The 26,605-nt window shown below is 39.3% G+C and overlaps 1 protein-coding gene across 2 annotated transcripts; it reads left to right on the plus strand.

The window, feature by feature from the left end:
• Window positions 1-144: 144 nt before the first annotated feature.
• On the plus strand, window positions 145-19,904 carry PWP2 (PWP2 small subunit processome component). 2 transcript variants are annotated; one of them, XM_074858457.1, is made up of 21 exons: window positions 145-270; window positions 362-474; window positions 1,284-1,378; window positions 1,750-1,849; window positions 2,920-3,063; window positions 3,499-3,634; window positions 4,156-4,376; window positions 5,582-5,725; window positions 6,521-6,591; window positions 7,290-7,426; window positions 8,534-8,682; window positions 9,281-9,428; window positions 10,604-10,754; window positions 11,103-11,283; window positions 12,238-12,385; window positions 13,495-13,603; window positions 14,070-14,135; window positions 14,497-14,715; window positions 17,081-17,231; window positions 18,321-18,395; window positions 18,571-19,904. In XM_074858457.1, the coding sequence occupies exons 1-21, from the start codon at window positions 253-255 to the stop codon at window positions 18,728-18,730; spliced, it is 2,736 nt and encodes a 911-aa protein (XP_074714558.1). In that variant the 5' UTR covers window positions 145-252; the 3' UTR covers window positions 18,731-19,904. The 2 variants fall into 2 exon arrangements, with proteins under 2 accessions (XP_074714558.1, XP_074714559.1); XM_074858458.1 differs by lacking the exons at window positions 145-270; window positions 362-474; window positions 1,750-1,849 and having other exon boundaries at window positions 1,302-1,378.
• The last annotated feature ends 6,701 nt before the right edge of the window (window positions 19,905-26,605 follow it).

Consider the following 26,605-nt stretch of genomic DNA (forward strand, 5'->3'; position numbering starts at 1 on the left):
CCTCGCACCCCCGGAGCGGAGGGGAGGGTGGGCCGGTGTCTGCCCCACTCCCCCGGCCCGGCCACCCGCCCGCCGCCGGCGGCTTCGCCCCCATCAATGGTCCGGCCCGGCCCCGCCCCCTGCAGGAGGCCTCCACCGCCGCCTTCCCGGGCGCATGCGCGGGCTCGCCCCGCGCTCGCCCACGCGCTGCCGTCGCTCCGTGGTCCCGCGTGCCCGCAGCGGCTCCGCGCGCTCCTCACGTGGGCTGCCGCCATGAAGTTCGCGTACCGGGTGAGTGCCCGGCGGCAGGTGCCGCCGCCCTCTCCCTGCTCCTTTAACCGCCCCCCGTTTCTTATTTTCCGTTCCCCTCCTCCCCTCGCAGTTCTCGGGCCTGCTGGGCACCGTGTACCGCCGCGGGAACCTCAGCTTCACCCGCGATGGCAGCGCCCTCATCAGCCCCGTCGGGAACAGGATCTCCGTCTTCGACCTGAAGAAGTAAGCGAGCCCCAGCGCCTACCTCTCCTCCGCTCGGCCGCCCCAGGCCGCCGGCCTCGCTCTCCGGCAGCCCCGGCTGCCTGGGCCGCCTGCCGGCGGGGAGGCGACGGGAGGGCCTGGTGCCTCCAGCACGGGTTTTTTTGAGGGGGGGAAGTAAAGCTGACGGGAGGTTGTGGAGGCCGACCCGCAGGCGGCACGGCGCTGCCAGGGCCGCCTTGTCCGTAGTGCGTGTGGGGAACCGCCTGCCGTGCTGGGGGGTGTGGGAGTGCAGCTGGCATGGGCTGGGGTTCTCAAGAATGTTTTGCCTTCTAAAATATCCTGAAAAGTTTCTGGCTTAGAGTTAAAAGGTAGAAGCCTGCCTAGCAAAGTAACTGGTGAGGTGTTGCACGGTGCAGATTTTCTGTATGTAGGCAGGTCTGTGGGCAGAATAGTATAAGGGGTACGTAATGATGTGTTTTAGAAACAAAGAGGGGAAAAATAGTTTGTATATGACTTAGTCATAGGGTTTCTTCGTGTGTTTCTGTCTTGTACTGTCTCTCCTGTATGGCAAAGCTTAGGCTGTCATTGCCTTTTCCTATAGGCCAGAGTTATGACTGATGCTCGTTATGCTGGTATTCTGCTCAGGAACCCATCTCTTATGTAGTTTGTATTTATGGGATTGTGACAGCCAAAGAAAGCTGTGGGGGTTTTACATCTAAATTGATTCAGTGGCTTTAACATAGGTATCAAATCGTATTTCGTTAATACCAAAGATGACTGTTATTTTTACATCCTTGTACCCAATTTACTGTTTTATCTTTTTCTTGTAGTAATAAGTGTGAGACACTCCCGTTGGCTACACGGCTTAATATTGTGTGTGTGGGGCTCTCTCCAGATGGAAGTCTTGCCATACTGATTGATGAAGGTACTTTCATAAAGGAAGTATTTGTTTTATAAAAGAATTAAATAAAAAATACAGCCTGAAGAAGAAAGTCTGTAGTGCTTGGTGTTCAACATTAACACAAACAGCCTACTTTGAAAATTATGTTAGAATTTCAGGGGAAGGTGTCTTTATTTACAGAATTTACAAAGAACTTATTTACAGAATTTAGAAAGTCGATTTGTAATTTTGATTGTATTTTTCTTCTTAACAATATTAAGCACTATCTTGAAAAGTTTCTGAGAAGGTACTTTTTTTTTTTTTTTCCCCCTCTAAGTAAAGAAACTGAGCTTGCTAGGGTTAGTTTCTTTGGAAACTGGATTATTTCCATTATCCTTCTTTTTCTGCCCTTACAGAGGGAGCTGCCTTGCTTGTCAGTTTGATCGGTAAATGTGTGATACATCAATTTTATTTTCACAAGCCAGTTCACAGTGTCAGCTTTTCCCCTGATGGCAAGTAAGTAAAATGTGCATGCTTTAGAACAAAGCAACAGAAAGTACCCCATAAAGTAGCTGTAATTATTAAGGCATTCTAACCAATCTGGGGATTATACCTGTTGATTAACGTAGGGGACATTTTGAGCTGATCACAGTCACTTTATCTGTAAAGTTGAGAGGGGAGGAAAAAAGGAAAAGCAAAGCCTTGGAAACAGATACTAGCTGGAAAGTTGCCTGTCACAGATGTCTGTGGTGGAACTCTTAGAAACACAGAAGATTTGCTATGAGTCTTAACTGTTCTTGCATATTGTAGGCAAGGTGAAAGAGCCCACGGTGTGGGGTGGGACAGGTAGTGCTGCAGAGCTGCATGATGGCACTTAGGATGGTGCAGTTTCACTGCTGACTTGGGTTAGTCTTAGACAACTGTGATACTGAAAGAGGCAGCTCTCTGAATTGAGTGCTGCTTTTTATGTCCCTTATATTTTAACTGCATGGTCACAGATCCAAAGTGTGGTGACATAAATGTTAGTAGTGTCAGAAGGGTGAGAGGAAAAAGTATGGCATTCCCTTTTGGTGGCATTCCTCAGTTGGATTGACTTAAAGTGATCACGAATGAGGTTTTTTTGAAAGTTGGAGTTGCAGTTTTGTGTTAGGGCAATAATACTGGCAACAGGACCAGATTAGAGGATATGTGTGTCAGGGGTGCAGGTGCTTTGTGTTTGTTAAAATGGCTGGTATATGCAGGTGAAGAGAGGTTGAAATAGAGTAATCTGTTCTGAATGTTTGAACTTTTCCTTCCTTTGTGAGAATTAGAGAATAAATATTTCCTTATACAATATATGGGATTTTTACTGAAGGTTTTCTGTCTTATGATCCATAAGGTATACCTGCATTCATGAAGTTGAGGGATAATATCAATCTGCAACTGATTTTTTTTTTTAATTCAAAACCAACCCATATTTATCACTTCAGTAACACAGAAATCTTTTGGACATTGTTTTGTTTTGTTGTATTGCAGACTGTACTGAATAATTTTTTGGTTTAACAGCTTTGTGTGCAATTATGATTTTTTTTCCCCCCATATGACAGGAAATTTGTGATTACAAAAGACAATGTTGCCCTTATGTACCACGCTCCTGGGAAGAAACGAGAATTTAATGCGTTTGTTCTGGACAAAACTTACTATGGTCCATATGATGAAACAACTTGTATCGACTGGACTGATGATTCCAAGTGAGTCGTTAAACTAAAGCACTGTCTACCTGCTCACATTATTAAAATTTGTATGCATGTTATAGTCCATTTTCTTTTCTCTAAAGTGCTGTACTAGCTTTAAAAATTCTTTTTGGCTCTTCTGTTTCTCATTCTATCTTGAATTACAATTAGGCAGACTTGAAAGTATAAAATATGCATGTATTAGGGATCAACAGTGCATTCTTGCTTGAAAATATCTAGTTATCCATATAAAGAAAATATCTTAGGAATGTGACCTTTTGAATCTATTTAATCCCATCTACCTTTGCTAGAGTTGCCAACCTCAATTTACAACTCTATTATGTGTAAAATTACTTTTAAAGTGGCGACTGGTGTTTTCCTGCTCAGAACATTCTCCACTCAGTGGAGGTTTGCAAACCAATGTTCGAATTCAGATTTCCTTTTCTTTTGTAGGTGTTTTGCAGTAGGGAGCAAGGACATGTCTACATGGGTGTTTGGAGCAGAACGATGGGCAAACTTGATCTACTACTCACTTGGAGGGCATAAGGATATAATAGTAGCCTGCTTTTTTGAGGAGAACAGTCTAGATGTATGTATAATCACACAGCATTCTTGAATTTTAATATTAAAATATTTGAAGTAGAATCTTATGTGTAGGTAAAGATGCTGACTATTTTGAGAATATCTCAGAATTTTAAAAATATGTAATATGTCTCTCAGCTCCTCTGCTGTGATCGAGAGTTTACAATTCCATGAACGTTTGAAGAAGTAAACTTTAGAAGGATAGTAAGTTATTTAAAATTTCTCCCCCCAAAAGTTATAATTTTAAATATGAAAAAATTAATTAGCTCTAATGCCAGCTGATAATCAAATTGGCTTTGGTCTTTTCAAAAATTATCTGAGGGCAGGTAAAGTAAATCGCCAGTTCTCAGGACATGTGAATTTTCCAGATCAAAGCACTTTGAATTCTAGAGGACTAAGTGATGTATTATCCTAATGGTAGAGTGCAGACTTGCTAACCCTTCTGTGAGTCTATATTCATAACAAGACAGCAGAGTACAAAACAGAGGTATTACACAATAATCATGTGTTTCTGTGTTTGTATTCTAGCTGTACACAATTAGCCAGGATGCAGCTCTCTGTGTGTGGCAGTGTGATACAGAGCTTGATGGTTTGAAACCCATGCCCCCAAAAGATGCAGCTAGGGAAAAGAATGCAGAAGAAAATGATGAAGAGTTTCTTGAAGAGCCAAAGGGTGAAGAAATTCATGGGAAAGCCAATCCAAATGAACAAGAGACTAGACATAAGGTTAAATATTCACGTGTTGCAAAGTAAGTGATTTTCAGATTTCCGAAGACAGAATTGCTATGGGGATTTACTGTATTGGGCTTTTTGCACCTTTTATCACGCATTCAAAGCACTATAAAAGTCTGCCCAGGTTTAGTAATTTACTACAGATCCCATTTTAAATAGTTTCGGTAGAACACCTGCTTGTCTTACCTTTATATGAAGGGCAATACCCTCCGCCTTCAGAATAACAAGTCAGTGTAATTTTAATAATGTAAGAAATACTGACATGTGGTGTACGTGTTACTGTTTGAAACTCAAAAAGTGTAATGAGATCTTTAGTAAAGTATCCTCTTAAGTCTGGAGGCTTTGAGCTCTTGCAAGAAGAGAGTGGTTGACTTCAACAGGTGACAACAGCTACTTGGAGATGTCTTGCTGAAGGATCTCCCTATCTGTCCACATCAAAGGAAGTGTGACTGACAAAGAATAATCCAGTTTTAAGATAGTCACAGCATTTAGCTTTGCTTGAGGAGGGGTAATGCTCATAGGCAATCTCTTGTCAGTGGAGTGAGGGACAGGTGGGATGCATGTAGGGGCCAGTTGGGAACACTCTATATCAGGCTTCTGTTCTGTCTCTCTGACTGTAAAGGAGGTATAAAGAAAGTCCCACACCCCAGCCCAGGTTGAAATTAGCCGTAGTGAACATCACTTTCAGACTGAAGGAATTCGGAGTATACAACTGTTGAATAATGTTCGGATGCTCTTTTATTTGACTGTCATGTGGTGGTTCTCTGTTTAATTCCAGTAAGAAATACAGCTACAGAGAAACTGAGAAAACCTTCTCCAGTAGGCATATAGTATTTACGACTATTGCTTTGATTCCTTACTCTGTAAGAGGACTCGCATATAGAAGGTTAACCAGTGAATTCACAGGAGCCATCCATATCGGTATTAGATGATCAGAAGGGAAATGCACAGGGCAGTTCCTCTGAGGTTAACTTTCGTTCCATGTGATCAGGTGTCACTTCTGATAATCAGATTACTGTAGCAGCTGTAAACATTGGGGAAAAGAACAGAATTAGCTTTCACTAGCTAAAGTACATATATTTGGCAATTTCTGGAACTGCTGCTTTTTAGTTTTATTGTAGGATACCTTGATCAAAATATTTGACCTATACTGAAATGCAGTTATAACAGTGTACTTTTCTTTCACGTGCTATTTGCTTCTTTCTTATTTCTTTGATGCCAGGTATTTTTTCAATAAAGAGGGAGACTTTAATAACCTGACATCTGCAGCCTATCACAAGAAAACACACCTTTTAGTCACTGGTTTTGCCTCTGGAATCTTTCACCTCCATGAGCTTCCAGAGTTCAATCTGATCCACTCCTTGAGGTGAGGTACAGGGTTGTGTTGCTTTTTGGGTTGGTTTTGTGTGTGGAGTACGTTTTGGGGGAGGAGGGTGGTTCTTGTTTGTTTGACTGAGAGTACACCATGCTTAGTAGTGAAGGATGAATAATCAGAGCAGAAAAATGTTAAAACATGAATATCTAGTATTGTAACTTCTGGAAAGGCAGAGTCCTAGTTACTTATGTGATAAATACTGTACAACTCCATTCCATAATTTACAGTGGAAAAGTGAGGTCTGAATGAGGAACTCCTCAGTAGTTAGTTGTTGGCTATAGATTTCTTCAATGCTTTGGACTTTGTTTTCAGCTTGTTTGTAGAAAATAAAGATAATACCTGAAAAAGTTCTGCATATGCAAAATTATTTTACAATCTATAAATTGTCTCTAATTTTAAAAATCATAATTCTTTTCCATTACTGTATGATGCTAGCTAAAGAATGTGTAGTTTTCCCTGTACAAAAAAAAAATATTTTTTTTTTAATGTGGGGAGCTTTACTACTCTGCTGGCAAGTACAGCTTTGTTTGGGATGTAGATACTCTGTCTTCATTCCAAATATATACTCTGCCTTCATTCCAAATAAGGCAGTATTGTCTGTTTAATGTTTTTTAGTGTAATAAAGGAAAGAATTAATATGTGGCTTTTGGTGTTACAGTGATACAGATGTTCAGTAAAGTAATGAAAGAACTTGCTTGAACAGAGCTAATAAACATTAGGTTTGAAGTTTTATCACACAAGGCATGAAAACGCAAGTTTGTTTATTGGGTGATTCTCTTCCTTCAGTATTTCAGATCAAAGGATAGCTTCTATTTCTATCAACTGTACTGGTGACTGGATTGCCTTTGGATGTTCAGGTTTGTAAGTTTTGTCTGTGTTCGTGGAAAAACGAGGAACGTTGTGGGCGTGCAAGCCCAAAAAATTCCTCTGACTCATCTTGACTCCAAATGTTAAAGTTTTGTTAATAATTTATAGTCTCATCTCTGTAGTGTCTAGATGTAGTAAAGCAGGTATCTCTAATCTATTTCTCCTGACAGAATTCTTGTGGTTCAGGAAAATACTTTGTTGACAAAGGAAAAAGGTGTATGTTTCATATATGAAAACTCTAGCACAATTGGGATAAAGCCCATATCCCTTGTAGTTTATAATATGCTTTAATTCTGGGCCCAGTCAACTTGTGGCACATGCCATTTTACAAAGCTGCCTGGTTGTTCCAGCATTCCCACTCGGTCCATAATGGTTTGCATGGTAACCAAGATTATACCTTACTATGTAGCCCTGCTTTTCTTTCCAGTGTATCTATCAGCTGTTTGATAGCACTGCTGTTCTAGCATTGAGAATGTTAATCCATGTAACAGCTCCTGGCTGCTGAGGAAAGTTGCCTTGAATTTATAAAAGGGAAAGGGATTTTATTAGGATTGATAGCTGCACGGCACAACCTGTCTGCATCAACTGTTTTGGTTTTTTTTTTTGACAATGCAGTTGTGTTTTGTGGCTTGCATTTTCAGGGTCATTGTATTCATAACTCTGGTTAATCCTTTTCATGCGTTTTCAGGTTTGGGTCAGCTGCTGGTGTGGGAATGGCAAAGTGAGTCCTACGTGCTGAAGCAGCAGGGGCATTTCAACAGCATGGTTTCATTAGCGTATTCTCCAGATGGACAATACATAGTAACTGGAGGGGAGGATGGGAAAGTAAGTGAGGCAGTATTACTGAAATATGAACTCTTAATAACATAGTAAGCAGCTTGAATTTCCATTTTATGTAAAAAGCTCTGTTATGATAACTGATACATATTTTTCTTAATACGAAGTCAATAATTTTTTGTCCTCGGTTTTCTTAAATGTTTTTATTTTTCTCTCTAGAGCATATTTTGATTTATTATTATGGGTATTCTCTGCAAATTGCATAACTTATGATTTTTTAATTATAGATGCTGTCACCATACACACAAAAAGATGTAATTCATCAGATACTAATTTATATATGCTTGTGGTGGTTCCATGATGTTTTGGGATGAATGAACTTCAGTCACCCAAATTCATGCCCTTTTAATAATTGGTTTTGATGTGAAATTAATTTCAAATTATTTATAAAAGTGCAATTCCTAAACAGATTTTTCTGAAATGTGCCATTGCAGCAGCTTGTTATTTAAAAGAAAAATTAGCTTCTTATGGATGACTTGTATTGAAATGATAGGCTGTGTATACAGATACAGTATTTTGTAGAGTAATTCCACAATTTCTTGGCACATAAGTGGAGAAAAGATAGTATCTTATTTCCTATCAAAACTTCTGAATGTCAGAAAAAGACCTGCCACTTCATGGTTTCTGTCATTTTGATTCAAAATTGGCCAGACCCCAGAAGTCTCAAACTGCAGATAGCTGAACACATAACATTTTTGTTCGGGGAAAAAAAGATTGAAATATCATCTCAACTGTAGCTTCTGGAATGGCTTCACAGTTGGTTTTGAATTTGACAGTTGTCCTATCTGTGGACAGTACAGAGCTTGGGAGCCCAAGATTCTCACAAAGTGCTATAGCTTTCCTTGAAAATTAATTGTGTTTCCAAATTTTTTGTCTATCTCCACTTATATTTTCATGTTGTATATGTGTCTTTAGGGTTTTAATGATAAGCTACGGCCTGTTTGCTTCACTTGCACAGAATTCCTTACTGATAGTAAAGTCTTTTATTCTGTTGCAGAATTCTAGGACTAACTTTTCTTTACTCTTCTGCTGCCTTATACTTTCTCTCTGAACTGATGATGGAGATTCTAAGAAGGTTTTTCCTGTCTCTTGCAGGTGAAAGTGTGGAACACTTCAAGCAGCTTTTGTTTTGTCACTTTTACGGAACACACCAGTGGTGTAACTGCTGTAACTTTTACTTCCAATGGTTATGTCATTTTGAGTGCTTCCCTAGATGGAACTGTGCGTGCCTTTGATCTACATAGGTAACTCTTCATAAAGCTTTTGTGTCTCAGTTTTCATCTTTCACCCCCCAAAATACAGCAAAGTGCTGACCGCTTGTTTCAAGTTGAAGTTGCACAGTATGAGTACTGCTTTACTCTTCGTTCAGCCTTTGATTCAAATTTGGATAGTAATTAGGAATCCTCTCGCTCCATCCAGTTTCTGTGAAGAAAATTCTGGAAGAACTTTTCTCAGAGAAGCTGGCTCTACTACTCAAATGGGGAGAAGGCACCTGTCTAACAGATTGTTTGCCATAGTTTTAGCGGTTGAACCATTATAATACAGCTGTGTACAGAACTGGATGTGTAAAAAAGCTCATGTTTTCTAAAGAATGGACATGTGCTATGTAATAGAAGAAAGCTCATCTGTTTGGTTTTGGCTGTTACTTCTGCAGGGTTGTTAATACCTTTTTTGAATCTTGGAATCATGCTGACGTGTCTAATTTTATACAAAGAATATTTTTTTCTGTAGATAACTTAAAAGACTTTACAAGTAAAATGAAATACTTTTTAAAATATGTTCATAAAACACATTTAAATCTACCTAAAATGTTCTCATAATTTATTTTCACATTTACAACAGATACCGCAATTTCCGTACCTTCACATCTCCACGACCAAGTCAGTTCTCTTGTTTAGCTGTGGACTCCAGTGGTGAGATTGTGTCAGCTGGTTCCCAGGATTCCTTTGAAATATTCATCTGGTCAATGCAGAGTGGGAGGCTGCTAGATGTAAGGACCTATAGTGTTGGAGGGCTTGAATTCAACTCAGTGTAGAACGTGATGATACCAAGTAACTTTGGGATTAGTCAGAGGTTTTTAATACAATGTGTTTTGTTATATTCAAGAACTGGAGCTACGCTATGTTGCTCTCGGCAATTTTTGATTTATATTGTGGAGGCTATCTTGGATTTGTGTGGGAAATAGTTTTTAGAATTTTTGAGTAATGAGCTCTTTCCAGCTCGTGGAGTAACACCAGTATTGCTGAGCTAACACATCAGCATAAGAGTCTTTCCTCCAGTAGTTGTTCAGAGATGTTCTTTTCTACATATTTTCTGCAGGTAGTGAAGAAATTGTAGATGCTGTCCTAAGATTGATACAGATTTCATAGACAGTTTTGCTGGAGTAGAGCAGGGGCATGATTTCTTCTGTAGAAGGTTTTTATTTTGTAGGGTGAGAAAACTGTTAAGTTAAATCCCCGCTGTCTTGCTGCTAATTTGAAATGCATTCTTTTCAGAGTAGATGTAATAAAGGAGGGACACGTACTTCTGAGCAAATCAAACTCATTTGCTGTTTTCAATTCTTAAGCATTATTCTGTGTCTTGTACAAGTAGATGAACTCAGCGATTCATGTATTTAATTTGGCATAGCTATTGAACACAGATCACTGTAGTAACTCAGCATATATTTGAGTGGACCTCCAGAGTTTTGAGTTTAGTTCCTTTCATTGATTTCTTCTGAGAGGAGTAGGAGCTCCATACCATAAAAATCTGTATTACTCTTATTCACAGTTTTGGTTACTGTTTTTTCTTATGTATTTCAGCTGTAGACATACTCAATTCTCAAAGCAATTACTTGCTTTTTCACAGTTGGTTTGATTGTTCTGATAAGAAGGGGGGGGAAAAAGCATGCTGTATTCTTAAGTCTTGGTCTCTAAAGGGACTATGTGTGTGCATAAGAGTGGTTAGAGATGCCTGTGCAGTGGTAACTAATGAATTTTAAACTTCTGAAAATAAAAAGTTGAGAATCACTGGTATGTATCATGCCACATGTCCAAAAGTGACCTCAAGCATGTGTGGACAAGTTAGGCAGGGTTTCGTTGCTATATTTAGAGTTTACTGAATACAGACTACATGAATTCCAGTTTCTTTCACCTAATCCCATGTTATCTTTTCTTCTTTTATTAGGTCTTAGCAGGTCATGAGGGCCCCATCAGCAGTTTGTCCTTTAACCCAATGAAGTGTGTTCTAGCTAGTGCCTCTTGGGATAAAACTGTCAAGTTATGGGATATGTTAGACAGCTGGAGAACTAAGGAGACACTAATATTGAACTCTGATGGTAATCTTTATTTCATGTTATCAAATACAAAAATATTGTCAAAAATATTTCAAGAATGAGCAACAGAACATATCAAATACAGACTCATTCTTGTTAATGAAAAACGAAAAATTGAGATAGTTCCCTATAGTACTTAGTTAACAGTGCAAGAAATCTTTTTTTTATTTAATACTAGCTCTAGCTTTATAATTAGCTAAACAGTTGTATGTTGTCCAGATAAAAACTACAGTCATACTTGTTACTCTTAAGATTTTTCTGGTAGTTGAGATAATATCCTAGAAAAACATAGGGTATTTTCTTAGAAAGAAATCTGACTGCATTTTTAACTGTTAATTGCATTCTTTGCAGTTCTTGTTGTTGCTTTCCGTCCTGATGGCAAGGAGCTTGCCGTTGCTGCTTTGAATGGGCAGATAACATTTTGGGATCATGAAAATGCAGTGCAGACTGGCTCAATTGAGGGAAGGCATGATCTTCAGATGGGAAGGAAGGAGCTTGATAAAATAACTGCCAAACAAGCAGCCAAGGGAAAGTAAGTGAGATTGCAGTGAAAAAAGGGTGTCTCACTGGCTTGCTCTTGAATTGTTTCTTTCTAGTGGTTTTTATGTGAAGATTTCAGAGTGCATCTGCTGTTGAAATATTTTGATTCTGATGTTGGATTTTAAAAGACTGCCTGACTTGACATCTGGATGGACCCTTTTTGTCTTTTGCTGTGTTCACCCGCTGATTGCATCACCACTCTGAACATGTGTTCTTTTTCATCAGTTACAACTTTGGATTGCTAGCATAATATTAAGCTTCTCATGACAAGTTGTTCATTTGCTAAATGTGATAGGTTTTTAAGTGGATATCTTGTTATATAGATATTAGTATGTAACTTATCAGTGTCTAGAAACTGTTACTTTTTTTAAAATGTAAATATGCTGTGGGTTTTATTACATGTTACTATGCATGTGAAGTAATGTTTAAAGGCAAGTTGAATCTGTGTGCTGTCAAAAAGTGCAATATCGAAGTCATGTGTTTCATTCCTCTCTTTTTTTCCTTTGAACCCCTCTTTTATTTCCATGTTGCTCCCACTCAAGATGAAAAAAGGAAGCAATGACTTTTTGAAAAAGGTGGTTTTTTGGTCATGAGCTCTCAACCGTCTCTTTAAAACATGCCATGACATTGGTTTAGCTATTCTGACCATACTTAGTGTTGTACAGGGTGTAGTTGAGAGCTCATTCATTGAGCTGCAACTCAGAATCAGAAGTATGGAAGTACTTAAAAAAGCTGTTGAAGTTCTCAATTGTGATTCATAGTAAAGCATCAAGTACTTGTTTGTGGTAAACAGTTTTGTGTGTTAAGTACGTATCATGTGCATGAAGATCTCTACTTTTTCCATGGAATGGTTATTCTTCTGTGTCTTCATGTCTTCACATTGTACTCATCTCTTTTAGCTTGGATGTGGCAGTGAAATTAACTACTCTCTCTTTTTCTTTACTAGATCTTTTACTACTCTGTGTTATTCGGCAGATGGTCAGTCTATTCTGGCAGGTGGATTGTCAAAATTTGTCTGTATATATAACGTCAAGGAACAGATTCTTATGAAAAAGTTTGAAATCTCATGCAACTTTTCTTTAGATGCAATGGAGGTATGTGACCACAGGAGTTGGTTTTTTTCATTCCCCCACCTCCACAAGACTTTGATTCTGGTATAACATCTCATTAAGTGGTGTTCATGAATGTTTTGTTAAGCACAGGTTCATTTTCTTAATTTTGTGCGGGAGAGTGGTAAGGAAATGTTTCTCAGGAAACAAAAATTATTACTGACACTCAGCTAACTAAAGTCTTGCCAGATTGCAGTGTGTTTATATTGAATGAGCAGAACTCTTAAGCGTAGTTAGGTCAGTTGGCACTTAAAATTGAAGGGAAAATTTAAATTATCAATATTTTGTACCAAGCTGACTTTCCCTGGGTGTCAGTTGCTTGTGTTAGCAAAGAAATTAAGGAATTTATTGTGGACACAGAACATCACCAACCTTTACAAACTTGGTTTCTGAATATTGCCAAATTCCTTTAAAAGTAAAGCAAATGATGAAAAGAATCAGAAAGAAAAAAATTCCTGTAACCGTTTTTAGTATCCCTTTACCTGGAAGAATGATGATTGTTCTACTGTTCATGTCAGGCTGTATTTGGCTGTGGTTCCTTGACAACAGTGGTTTGTGAAGCAGCCTTCGTTTCTCTGCTGCCCTCTATTGTGCTAGCATAGCTCAACATGTGGCTTAAAAGGATACCAGAAGTGACCCAATTGGAAAAGAATCCTGGAGGGGATGGGTGTTTAAAAATGGGGGGCAGGGAGGTTCCTAAATCATCATTTGCATAGCTGACTGGCTACACAGCCCTTACATTAGCCCAGTGCAGTTTTTGAACCTAAAGGGAAGAGAGAGTAGGGCTGCATCTGAGGAAACAGTGCATCTCTTAAGTAGAACAACATTAAAATAATGTGAAGCCACAGTGTAAACTTAAGTTGTGCTGTTCTGAGCCCTTAAGACTGAAGCAGCCTGAATCTCACCTGCAGTTGGACACTGTTACCTGCTGTTGTGAAATTGTCAGTTTTCTGCATGTTTTTGGAGAAGCTTTTAGAAGAAAGTGCATGGAAATAATCACTAGATACCTCCTGAATGTTACAGAGAATTTTCAATTAATATAGATGTTTGAGAGGAGAGTCAGTGCAGTGCATGGAACTTACATGTTTTTCTAGGAGTACTTAGATCGGAGAAAAATGACTGAATTTGGCAGCATGGCTCTGATTGATGAAGGGGCTGGAGGTGAAGATGGTGTTGCCATTCCTCTTCCTGGAGTAAAAAGAGGTATGGGTTTTGTCTTTGCTGTCTTGTTACTAGTTTTATGTGGATCAAGACCTTTAATGTAGAGTCGATACCAGATAAGAAGGGTTTGAATTATTCAGCTCAGTTTTAAAGTTAGGATTACCTGAATGTTCTGTAGCCGCAGGGATCTGTTACTCAAGTGTTCAGCTGATGTATGGGTGGGTTCTTTTGCATAGTAGAAGCAACAGGGAGCAGGAGATACTTTGGTCTCCTGGATGTGTAACCCAGCAGTCCTGATTTAATTTTCAAAGAGCAAAATTCAGTCCCACCACTTCAGCTGTAAGATCTCTTGGACCTGGACTGTCCCTTACTTACCCTGTCTTTAACTCTGCCAGGTTTTGGCATGTTCCACATTGTTTTTCAGCATAATAACAGCATAGTTAGTGTAGATAGCTAGACCATGAAGTTTTGGTGACTATATTACATCACTTCTAAACTTCTCTTTTAGGTGACATGAGTTATCGACACTTCAAACCAGAAATAAGAGTGACCTGCCTGCGGTTCTGTCCTACGGGTGAGTATTGACAATTAATGTAGGATTTTTTTATTCCATATAAAACAAAACAAAAGAGCATTGGAGAAGTAATAATGAAGAAGAAATTCCTTGGAGATGGTCTCTCCAGACGTTACACAGTGCTGCTGGATTTGTAGTCTAGTTTCCTGTGCAGCGGATAATTTAGAAACTGAAGTGTACATTGCTTTCAGCTGGTATTTCTTAAAACCACTGTCATTGCTGACAGGTCCAGCGATGATGCATGGCTTTCAGTCCTACCCACTTCCTGTAAACAATGAAGAGTCATCCATTTACCATTACTCTTCTGTTTCCATCCTAGAAAACCCAGCTTTGCTCTTAAATATTGTTACTTCTCTTCTAGGACGAAGCTGGGCAGCCACCACCACAGAGGGTCTTCTTATCTATTCACTGGATTCTGGGCTAATTTTTGATCCTTTTGAGCTGGATATTGATGTCACGCCCAGCAATATACACAAAACACTGCATCAGAAGGAATACACTATGGCTATCATCATGGCCTTAAAGCTGAATGAAAAGAAATTAATTCAGGAGGTCATAGAGGCTGTACCTAGCAATGAAGGTGAGTGGATCTTCCATGAAATTTGGCTGAACTAGCTGTAAGCAGAGATTTGTAAGCCAAATATGTTGAGGCGTGAAGGGCAGAGTTTAGCTCCTGGGTGACAGGGAGTATAACATTGATATTTAAGGAGTTTCTACTGTAGCTGAAGACTAAAGAGGGAAGGGATGGTCTTTTGTGAAAAAAAGTAGACTCTTTAGTGTTAACTTATGTTTTAATTTTGCCAGTCTGCTGCATGCTCTTCTAGTGACTTTTGAACATGGAATTTGATCAGGTCTGGATATGCAGGTAAAGTTTTTGGATGCCAGTTCTCAGAAGTAGCTGATGTTGGAGAAGCGCGCAGCAAGTTTAGCATTAGTTAGCAGTGCGCCTGTGTGATGAAGGCAGTTAACTGGATACTGGGCTGTGCTATCAAGGATGTACTCAGCAGTTCAAGGAAAGTGATTAGTCTTCTCTGTTGAGAGTTGTGAGACCATGTCAGGAGTACTGTGCCTAGCTTGGGGCTTGACAGCACAAGACAGACATTGATACTCTGGAGCATCTGGTAGAGGGCTTGGAAAATGATTGGAGGGCCAGAGTGTGCAACAGCTGAGGAGAGGCTTAAGAGAGCTGGGTTCAGTCTTCAGAAGAGAAGGGGAATGTTTTTTTACTGTCTTCAAGTGCCTAACGGGATGTTAGAAAGAAGGCAGAACCAGACTTGGAGTCACACAATGGTACAAGACGAAGAAACAGACCTCTTGCAACACAGAAAATTCCTACTAGATATTTAAAAGCAGTAACATTATGTTGGGGTAGTGAAATACTGCAACAGGCTGACGAGGGAGGTAGTGGATTCTCCACCCTTGGAAGTGCTCAGTGCTCAACTAGATAAAGCTGTGCCAGCTACTCTAAATCAGTCTTGCTCTGGACTGCCAAAATTAGGAGCAACTCTGCAGGTGTCAGCCCTTAGAAGTTCTGATGAGTTTTGTTCCTTTAGTTATAGTGTTTGTTAAATTCATCCCTCTAAACAAATGTAAGTATGGTCCTTATGAAGGGCTGTGCTCACACAAACCAAACAGATTATTAGTTATGTGCCAAGCTCTTTGTAACGAGACAGATGCTTTCACAATTGTGATATCAGAAACAAAGGAACAGGTAAGGTGTCACTTGGCTTTGGAGGACATTTACTGAAGTCATTCTTTAGCACCCTTTTTATCATTTTGATAACTAATGTGCACATTCATTAGCTATATATGGTTGATACGACCTTAAAAATAAACTTTCAGTAATTGTATTCTCCTTAACTTCATCACTCCATCAACAGTTCCATCATAACTTTGAAGTATATTTTCTTAGCTTTACCTCACTGTTACCCCAGTGAAAGGTATTTATTTCCTTCCAGCATTTCATGTGTAACAAATTAAAAATCCTTTTATCTAGTCAAAACATGCTCAAGTCTGAAATCAGATGTGTTGCAAGCCAGTTGCTTTGTAGGTTTTTCTTACCTTATTCCCTACGTAGCAAGCCTGATAATTATGTGTGTCAGGGTAAATCATCTTTTGCCACCTGAGTTGGCATAATAATGTTTGCCTCTGGCAAAACTTAGTTCTGTTTTACTGCTGTTAACCAAAACTCCATGTACACAGGCAAGACTGGGTAAGTAGGCAGGTGCCAAAACCTCAGGAGTAGAGAAAGAGGCATGGAAATTTCAGGTGGTGTAATCCACTGTTAAGAGAATGAATGTGTACCTGTTTCTTTAAAAGTGGAAAACTTTTTTCACAGTTGAATGTTACATAGACCAGTTGGGGTGGCCACAGAGAGTAGGAGATGGTTATTTTTTAGAGAGAATGATATATGATGAGGTCATCATAGTTACATGAGATTATTTTGAATGCTTATAAATCATGCTGCTTTGTGCTGCACGTTTGCTAACAGCATTCACACAGTTCCTCTGTGGGCAGGTGACTTCACTATCTTTTCAAGTATCCTTTATTGCCTCTGATTATTGCATGTAACTAGTTTCACTGAATACAGAAATTTGTATGAAGTCAGAAGCAACAAGACTTCAATAAAGAGGAGGAAAGGGTGGAAGTAAAAGTTCTGAAGGAGAGCTGGTGGGGAGAGTATTCTGTCAGGAGGAGGAACTTGGGGAGGGGAGAAATTAAGTTCTTGCTTTTAAATACAGTAGCGATTGGAAGGCTTATGGAGGAAAGACTGCCTCTTGAGAGACTGTGGTGCTGTCCCCTGAAATACAACGTTAAATATCAAATAGTTGCCAAGACAGTGCTTTCTTCTGCTTCCCCTTGTGCTTTCCTGTGGTCTCTTTCATGTTTTTCCAAGTAGTATTTCAACCCTGATGTCTGTGGGCTTTTTTTCCTTTTTTACACAGTTGATGTTGTCTGCTCATCACTCCCAGACCTGTATGTGGAGAAAGTATTGGAGTTCCTGGCCTCTGCATTTGAGATATCTTGTCATTTAGAGTTCTATCTTACTTGGGCTCATAAGCTGCTTATGCTGCACGGACAGAAACTGAAAACAAGGTGAGATCTTGTGAAAGTCAAAATGTCGACAAGCACTGTAAAATCTATTTACCTGTCAGTTTAAGGTTTTTATTTACCATTTAGTGACATTCTAGATAATGCATACACAACAATTAGAGCTACTTAGTTTTTACAACTTCTTCACTAATAATAAAAGTCACAGTTTGGCCTTGATGATCTTAAAGGTCTTTTCAAACCTAAATGATTCTATGATTCTAACAAGTGTGTATGATAGAATTGGAATGCATAATAGGATTTGTGAGGATAAATTGCAAAAATATTTTTCAAATACTACAGGGAAAACTTTGCATAGCTTGCTTAGTCTATAAATGCATAAAGATTTCAAGAGTGATAGTAGGATTTCGGCAATGGTATTTTTAAACTGTTATGCATATTAAATATAACTGGAAGATAATGTGCAGGTACTGACTGCTTTTTTTATAGACTTGTGATTACAGCATGCACTCTTAGCTTGTTAGTACTCTGCTTTCCTACGTAGTTCTTTACAGCTACATGGGCCTGGGTCTGTGAATTCTATTCAGCCCTCCCATAGTACAGAGTTATTAAAGACTTTTGGGAACAAAAATAGGTAAATTTACAAATTTAAAATAGGCTAAGTGGGAGGTAATCTGAGAAGGAGTCCTGCAGGTTAAAAAAAACAGTGCATTGTGTAACTCCTTGCTTCAACATGGGTATTAATGTTCTGGTTACTGAAATGAGTGGAACAAATTTTCTTTTGTTGCTGTTTAAAGTAGAAGAGGACAATTTAAAACAAACGCTTGCTTGTTCAGAAAGTATTGTAGTACCTGGAAAGAACTGCCATCACTACAGCAAGAAGAATTGAGTTCTTCAAGCTGCAGTTTGACATGAGAAAAAAATTATTTCTGACAATATATTACTTGTATTGGTATAGTCACTGAGGACAGAGTCAAAAGCAAAGAGCTTTCGTCTATTTAGTATTATCTTAAAATGTTCATTTTGAACAGTTAACATGTATGCTTGTTAAAATTCTGAGAGTATAGAAAGAGTTCTAGATTTCCATATGCAAACATAAATTTTACTGCAAGTTGCATGTTTTCTTCATTCAAGGTCAGTGAAGCTGCTCCCCATGATTCAGTTCCTTCAGAAAAGCATCCAACGTCATTTTGAAGATGTTTCAAAACTGTATGTATTGTTATATTTAAAAGTTTAAATCAAAACACTGCACGGAAGTATGGAGTAATTTGGGGGATGATAGTGTGGTATTAGAACTTTTGAGACAGTTGTCTATTTTAGAGTATTTTTACTTTAGGAGGGAAATGGAATCTTGTTTCTAACATGTTCCTATTTATTTTTACAGCTGTGAATGGAATATCTACAATATTAAATATGCATTGGCCATTTCGCAGCAGCGGGGCATGAAACGTCTGGCAGAAGAAGCATCAGTAGATGAAGAAGACTTGGATTCTGACAGTGATTATCTTATGCAAGAAGCTCATAAGGACAATTTCAGTTCCTAGTTACTCTTCATGATGGGGAGAAAACCAAAGGCAGTAATTTTATGCAGTGGTATTCACTGAGAATGAGTGGCCCTCATAGTGGCATAATTTAGGTGGTCTTAACAGTGTGGATGGAGTTACAGGTGAGTTAGTGGGGGGAAATGTAGGAATAGACAAAGTGCCATCCATGGAGTATTTGGTGTACCCTTTGGCTGTAACAACTTGACAGCATTGAATTCTTTTTATTATTTTTATTATTCCTGATTTCAAGTAAGAAAAAAAAATGTATTTTTAGTGAAGTTAGAAGTATGATGGGAAGAAGTGCATTCTTTATTAAAAATGCATTGGACATAGATTAAGAATTGTGAGTTTTGTAACGTGGTCTTGTCATACTTTGGACTCTTTTTATCTTTTTTAAAAATCATTCTTAATTGGAGGTCTATATAGTGCTCTCAACATGTTTTAAATGTTGTTTTACTTCGTTTTAATACATACATGTTACTGGAACACTGTTTTCTTAGTTCTGTAACTTCCAAACCTGATGAAGTTTCAATAATGAGGATAAATAATATACCCATAGCAGTGAACATGGGAGAAAATTTACTGGGCTGTACAACTTTTGCAGAGGTTTTATTAATAATTTTGAGATACTGTAGTAAAAATTTGGAATTTACCAATTCAATAATGTAACTTAAACAGTAAGAGAACATGCTACAAATGTTTCTTTTTCTAATGAAAGCCCTTTCTTGTCTTGTTTTTTAAAATGTTTATTAACATATTAATATCTGAAACTTTATTTCCTTGTTTTTTGTGAATTGGTGTGAGAATTGTCTAATACTGACAATGAAGTCCTGAATACAAAGAACTGTATCTGTGCTCCTGATAATTTCAAGCCACATGTTGAAAGGGCTTTGTTAATTGAAGATACTGCAAATATTAACAATGAGCCAGAATTGATTTTTTTTTTTTAGTGTATTCTGTTCTTCTGGATTTGTTTTCTAGTCACTTTCCACTCTTGGAATAGAGGAGAGGTATGAATATTAAAAACTGCTGAAGAAAAAAATAAGTCAAAAATATACAGCAGACATACTGTCAGTTTGAAGAATTTCAGTATGTAAAATAAAGATGCACTTGCTACTTAAAACATAGCAAAGGGATTTGTTTTTATTACAATAAAAGTTTAAAAATATCTGCAGTTGCTGGTGCCCCCTTGCCTCCTAACATTTTTATGGTCTTGGCAGTGTGAAGGTGTAGCTAGGCTGGAGCGAAGTTTGTGATACTATGATGGGATTTGGAATTACTTGTCGTTCTTCACCCCTCTGCTGCCTCCTCCTGCCGTGGCGGAAAGTAGGCTTTCTGCCCTCGGTAGAAGGGAGGCCAAGGTGGGTAGGGAAGTAGTGCAGCAAGAAGACAAAAATCCATCTCGGGATTCTTGTAAAACTGAAGTGCTTAAGATAATATGAAAAACATGGCTGTGTTACCTGATCTGTAACATAGTTGTTACTTCTTAAATCATTTTTACTGTTTTTCATATACATTGTCTGCATGCTTTTTTAAAGACCTTTTCCCCAAATATATGACCCACAGCAGACAGGCTGTAATCATTCTGGGACTGTCGCAGCAATAGCTTTATGCTCTGTAAAATAGGAATTGTGCTGGTTTATGAAGTTGACCAACTTGATCCCTAAATTTGTGTTTGTGTCTTAGGTTTACAATATTGCAAAACACAGACTATGGAGAAGATGTGGCCTTTCAGAAAAATATCTTAGAAATATGTTTTGGGGTTATTTTACTCTTCACATTCAAAACATTTCTGAAGATTAAAACTTCACGAAAAGTATGTTTTAGAAGGTGAAAGAGCCTTGAGAGGAGTAGTGTAGCATCAGTTCTTATATATGAGATAAGGATGTGTTTACTTGTGATAGTCATTTTGCTTGATCACCCATGAACAGCCAACACAGATTTGTCAAGAGTGTATGTCAAATAATCTGATTTTATTCTTTGGTAGGACAGCTGGTTTAATGGATGAAGAGGAAATAAATAGTAGGTGTGTTATTTTGTAGTAAATGTGTCTTTTTATGCTTTCCCACATAAGAATGTATCATCTAGGGAAAAAGTGTTGGTTAATCGTTATCAAAGTAGGAGGAATAAAGGCAAGAAGATGGGTGAGTTTTTGCCCAAAGAGCTAATCAGTATTAGTCACAATAACTGGAATCATGGAATAAAAATGGTGCCTATAAAAGCTTTTTAATGACAGCATGTTGAAAGAAATTACAAGCACATTGAATGACAGGATCAAAACTAAAAATACTGAATAGGTTGGAGAAATCAGGAAGAAGAAATTTCATCAAAAATATAGATCAGGCATCAAATGTAACTCTCAGCCCAGTGTGATGGTGGGACAGAGACAGAAAAGTAATTCTTCCTGAAGGCAACGAGACCGAAAGGAAGCTTAGAAAATGTGATTTGTGGAGGAACTGCATTTGTTAGATATCCCTTGACCAGTTTTCCTTGTAGATGTCTCTGACTGTGTAGCGATTTACTGCAAAAGTTGGTTAATGGGCCAGTGTGTGATGAAAGGTAGGATAAGAAATAATGGCTTTAATTTGAACTCAGGGAGATGTATGTTAAATGCTAGGGAAAAAAAAATCCAAGTGTAAGAGTAATAAAGCACTGAAGCGGACCTGGTTTGGAATCACCGGATCAGTAACACCTTAGATAACGTCTGCCAGACATGCAGCTAGCCTTTAGTGAGGACGAGCTATTAACTCATCTTTGGAGGTAGTTTTAGACTTACATTTGTTTCACTTTCACAACTATTGAGTGGGTATATTCTTTTTTTTCCTAACAGATTTGCTTTTTATTTAATTTCAATAACCAAATTCACCAATATTTTTCCTTTTTTTTTCCTGAGAAAGACTAATGCTATTACTAATTTCACAAGAGCAATGCTAAATGGAAGCAAGGAGCCAGTACACTTCTTTTCAAGGGGAGTTCCCTGATAACATTGCTTAATTCTTTATTACACTACTGTGGATTGTAAATCGGAAAAGGCAAATTGATCGGCAGTATAATAATTTCTGTGACTTGTAATAGGAAATGTGGGGAGTGCTGAAACAAGTGGTTCAGAAATACAACCCTAAATTTGAAAGAGCTGTAGGCTTTCATTGTTCAGATACAGCACAGGAGCTCTTAACAAGACAGAGAATAAACAGAGCAACTCCAATCATTTGTTGATTAAAAAGCAAATGCTTGAAGTGGATTTGGCATAACTGGAGAGGTGGCAGTCTGTGCGGGCTGTGCAGATCCTCCGCTGCTTGAGCAGAGGCAGTAAAACCTGTGAATACCAATGCAGCTGAAACTGCAGGCCTCCTCTCTCAGTTTTTCCTTTAAACTGTTGTAAACCTTTTAATCCTTCACATCTACCTAAACTGTTGAATACAAAATCAGTAGAACTGTGGTATTTAATTTTCCTTAGTTCCTAAGCTGTGTGTGGCCAGGTACTGGAGGAAGGATCGGCGTGTGCTGCTCTTGTTCTTGCTCTCTTCCTACACACTCCCTGCTGGGAACCCCAGGGAACGGAGCGGTGGATTGGATGGACTCTTGGGCTAATCAGTACGGCAGCATTTGTGTTGGCCAGATGACGGATGCTTGGCCCCAGCAGAGGTTTTAATGACTTTGTTTTTCCTGAGAGTTGTTTTAATGTTACCTGCAGTGACTTGCTAGAACTTCTTTGAAGAGCTGAATGCCCACTCAACAATTGTTAAAAAATTTCTGAGTGAATTGTTGGAGACATTGGTATTTCCGTAGCTACAAATGGTCTGCCAAAGCAGATTCTGTCTTTTTGGAATCGTCACGGTACTGCAAAATCATACTGCGATCATGAGTGAGAACAGGAGTAGGGCACCGAGCGGTGCAAGCAGCTTAGCCCAGCCCCTGGAACAAAGCGCGGAGCTGGAATTGCTGCTCCCGCACCTGTGCGGAGCTGCCGTTGGTCTGTTCAGCAGCTGAGCAGGGCGTTTGCTCAGTCCCGAACTGGAGCGGCTGTATGGCAGGTCCAGGCTGGCTTCCTCAGAGACTGATTTGTCGGATGAGCTGTGTGATGTGACAATGTACACAGTCGATTTTAGGGTTAATCTTGACCAGCTGCCACTGTTAAATGCCCTAAATGTTTCTTGTCTGTACTCAATGTTTAAAACCTGCATCAAGGTAGGATAATTTCCCAGTGCTAGTAAGTTTGCATAGCACCCACTGCAGTGGCTTACCCACTCAAATGAGCCAAAACATTACTGTTATGACATCGGATAAATGAATAAATAGGAAGCTTTAATTTGATTAATATTACTTGGACTTTTATAATGTTATTTTCTGTAAGCATAACTTAAGCATGTGTTTGAAATGAGAATGAAGAAACGATATTTTACTCATTACATATCTCTTCTAACCATCCAGAATTTTCTGATGCTACGCATTTTAAAAACATGCAAGAAAACCGTAATTGGTAAAAGCAAATGATCCAATGCAATCTCATCAAAGGAACAAACTAAAAGCAAATGCTTACTTGCACTATGCATTGTGGTGCTTTGATTTCTGTGCTGTTTGTCTTTGAAAGTATGGTACTATGAGCTTTAAAAGGAGTAATTCCTTTCTTAATGTGTTGCTAAGCACAATGTTCTGCTAGTACCGCTGCTAGCTGTTTAGGAGTTGCAATTGCAAGACTCAGAAGCCCCATTAGGGCTGTGTCTTTTAGGGGAATGCTTTCTGCTTCCCAGGTATTGGTGTGTGGTTGGGTGGCATCCTTATGTCATCTTGGGAATAAGTGTGTTAAATAAATGCCTTCCCTTTCCCACGCTCCGATCCCCTGCCTCGCAGCACCCTAGCCTGCTGCCCAGGCAAAACTGTGGCATTAATCAAGAGGGCAGTGGTCTTCATGGTTGGTGGTCCAAGGCCCCTGTAATGTGCTGCAACACATCAGCAGGTAGCTGCAGATGAGTGCGTGGCACTTAGTGCTACAAGAGAGCGCTTGGAGCTCTTTTCTCAAGCACTCCTGAAAGCTCTTGTATGTTCAGGCGACTAGAAAGCAACCAGCGGGGAGTCACTTCCGTGGCTGAAAAAGGGAAGTCATCATCAGAGAAATGGAATTGAGGGAGCGTGTTGCATCTGAAGATGGTATGGACAGGGTAGGCCTGAGACAGACAGGCTAAATGGGAGAAGCAGCATGGTGGGGAGGGGACAAGAAGTTGACAGGCAGCATGGAGCATTTTGGAACACGAAGCCCAGTGTACCTGAGTTTCAAAAGGCCTCTGCTGGTCAGCAGATGGCTGTGAATCCCACTGGCAAAATGAAAGATCCTCTAGCATCAGGAAAAAGTCACACCCCTGCTTCTTGCAAGCCTGAGTTTTTTATAAAGGCACAATCTTAAGGATTTTCACTAGCAGAGAAGTTTCCCTTAAACACTTTCTGTGCATCCTACTTCCTTCGTTCAAAGCTCTGTCCTTCGGTTTGTTTACATCTTCATTAGATTAAACTAATCCACGTGCATCTTAGTATATTTCTAGGAAATATCATTCCCTCATGGACACCCTTTGCTGATGGCAGTTGTTTCTGGTTTTAGTTGAATGACATATTTCCTGAGTGCTGGTGCAAGTGTTTAGTTGCAGATTTGTAACCCAGTGAAGGTTTCTTGAGCTAACGGCTTTATGAACCTATTACTGTGGATGATAATGAAGGTGTCAAACACTTGTGTACAAATTGTGTGCGTTCATACATTTCCAAGATTTATATATGTAAAATCCTGCCAGCTTCACTCCTCAGAATGTGCATGTTATTGTTTAGTTACACCCCGCCCCCCCCCCCCGGGAAATATATGCCTATATTAAAAAAATAAGCAACTACCAATATCCAAATCTTTTTGCAAAACCTGAGAGAGATTTGATTTCATTGCAGGCTAGCCATTGCCATGCCCAAAACATTACTATAGATGCCTGTCTAGAGTAGAAGAGTCTCTGTCAGTGGAACTGTCTCCCATGAGTATTTTGGGAGAGCCCTCTAGTGGGAAAGGAGGAGAGTGTTTGGAAGAGGGTTTCTTCTGTCACAGCATGACTGAAATACACGATGGGCTATGCTGCAATACGGGGAGAGGAAAGAAAATCAGGGACGTTTTACTAGAATAATCAAAAGTTAGATGCAACAAGATCATTGTAATCAGAGCAGGTCAGAGTGCTTTATGGAACTGTATAAAATATGATTATCATCTTCTGTGTGTTTTTTTCCTAGAGGAAAAAAATCCTACAGGTTTCTTATATTAGATGTGCTCTATCTTTTTTCTGTTTTTAATAGCAAACTACTGCACATCTTGTCATAAACAGCAGGTGGAAAATCCTTGTATAATTACTGATTCTTCTAGGACGTAATGCGGTTTCAGATTAGCCTCTGGGAAAGTTCTGTGTTCTTGCTCACATGTGAGCCTTACTAAAATGCAGAAAACCTATGTCCACCACCTTCCCTGCATCCACTACGATTCATGCATTCTGATAAGCTTCACCTTCCTCAGTGGCTGCAGAAGAACATGTAAACATCGTCTGTAAAAGGTGTTAAAAATGGGAAAACTTCATTTACTTTGTATTACTATACCAGCCATTCACTACAACCCTTTGAGCCCTGCCCTTCAGCAAGTTCTTGAGCCAGCACACCATGTACTGGCTCATGTCACAGTTGGACATCTTACCCAGAAGGATGCTGATCAAAAGCCTTACTAAAATCCAGAACTACATCTCCTGCCTTCCCTTCATCCGCTAGGCAGGTGGAAGGATATGGTAGAAGGGTATCAGATTAGTTGAACAGCGCTTTCCCTTTGTGAATCCCTGTTGGCTGTGCCTGATGATTGTATGATTCCATAAATGCCTATCAGTAGCACCCAGTATGATCTTCTCCATAGTTTTTCCAGGATCTGCAGTTAGACTAACAGCTCTGTAGTTCTCCGGCTCTTCCCTCGTGCCCTTCTTGTAGATTGGAATGGCACTGGCCAGCTTCCAGTCAGCACGGACCTCCCCAGACTCCCCAGACGTTTGGTAGATGACCGAGAGGGGTTCTGCCATAACATCTGCTGCCTCGTTCAGTACTCCGGGATGAAGCCCATCAGGCCCTGTGGACTTGTGAACATTCCGCTGATGCAGCTGGACCCTTACAATTTCAGTGTCCGCGAATGGAAAGTCACTGTTTCCACACTTGTGGTTCTCAGACTCAGGGGACTGGGCACCCCTAGGTTTATCATTAATATCAAAGACTCAAATATCAAATTACGGCTTGAACGTTTATGTTTCGGCTACTGTGTTATGATCCCAATTCCCATCATTAAATTTCTTGGAAACAGACAAATGGGATCCAATGCTCGCCCCAGTCTTGAAATGGCTTTGAAACAAGGTGACGGTTCTTCAGTGATCTCTCAGATGTCGCCATCCCTGAGCTTTTTGAGAAGCACTTTATATAAAAAAAAGTTCTACAACAGGATTTTCTTGCATAAAGTCTGTTAAAAGAGTAACATTTTTTCCCCCCTTTTCAGTTCCTAGTCTAGTTCCTTGAGATTATTGGTAGGGAGAAAATGACTTGCATGGAAACACCGATGTTTTCCAGTAAGAAATGTTGATTTTACTTCTGAATTACTATGAGACAACAATCTCTTTTCTGGAATTGACAATGTCTTGAGACATTTACTACAGCTCAGTCATTAGAGTTCTGTTTGTGTATTTATAAATCTAGATGCAGCCTTCATCTTTTCAGGAAATGCAACAAAAATCTGGAGATAACAGGTGGGTAATCACCTCACCGTGAGCAGACGAATGAGCAGCATCTCAGACATGCTTGTAATAGCATACAATAGCAAATAGGTGACTGTGT

The sequence above is a fragment of the Strix uralensis genome, chromosome 2 (assembly GCF_047716275.1).
Source record: "Strix uralensis isolate ZFMK-TIS-50842 chromosome 2, bStrUra1, whole genome shotgun sequence".
In the NCBI taxonomy this organism is placed as follows: domain Eukaryota; kingdom Metazoa; phylum Chordata; class Aves; order Strigiformes; family Strigidae; genus Strix; species Strix uralensis.

Bases quoted from the DNA above. Each gene is read 5' to 3' on its own strand.
- PWP2 (XM_074858457.1), top strand. The intron at 475-1,283 runs GTAAGCGAGCCC...TTTTTCTTGTAG, and splicing joins TCCGTCTTCGACCTGAAGAA to TAATAAGTGTGAGACACTCC. The intron at 12,386-13,494 runs GTATGTGACCAC...ATGTTTTTCTAG, and splicing joins TTTCTTTAGATGCAATGGAG to GAGTACTTAGATCGGAGAAA.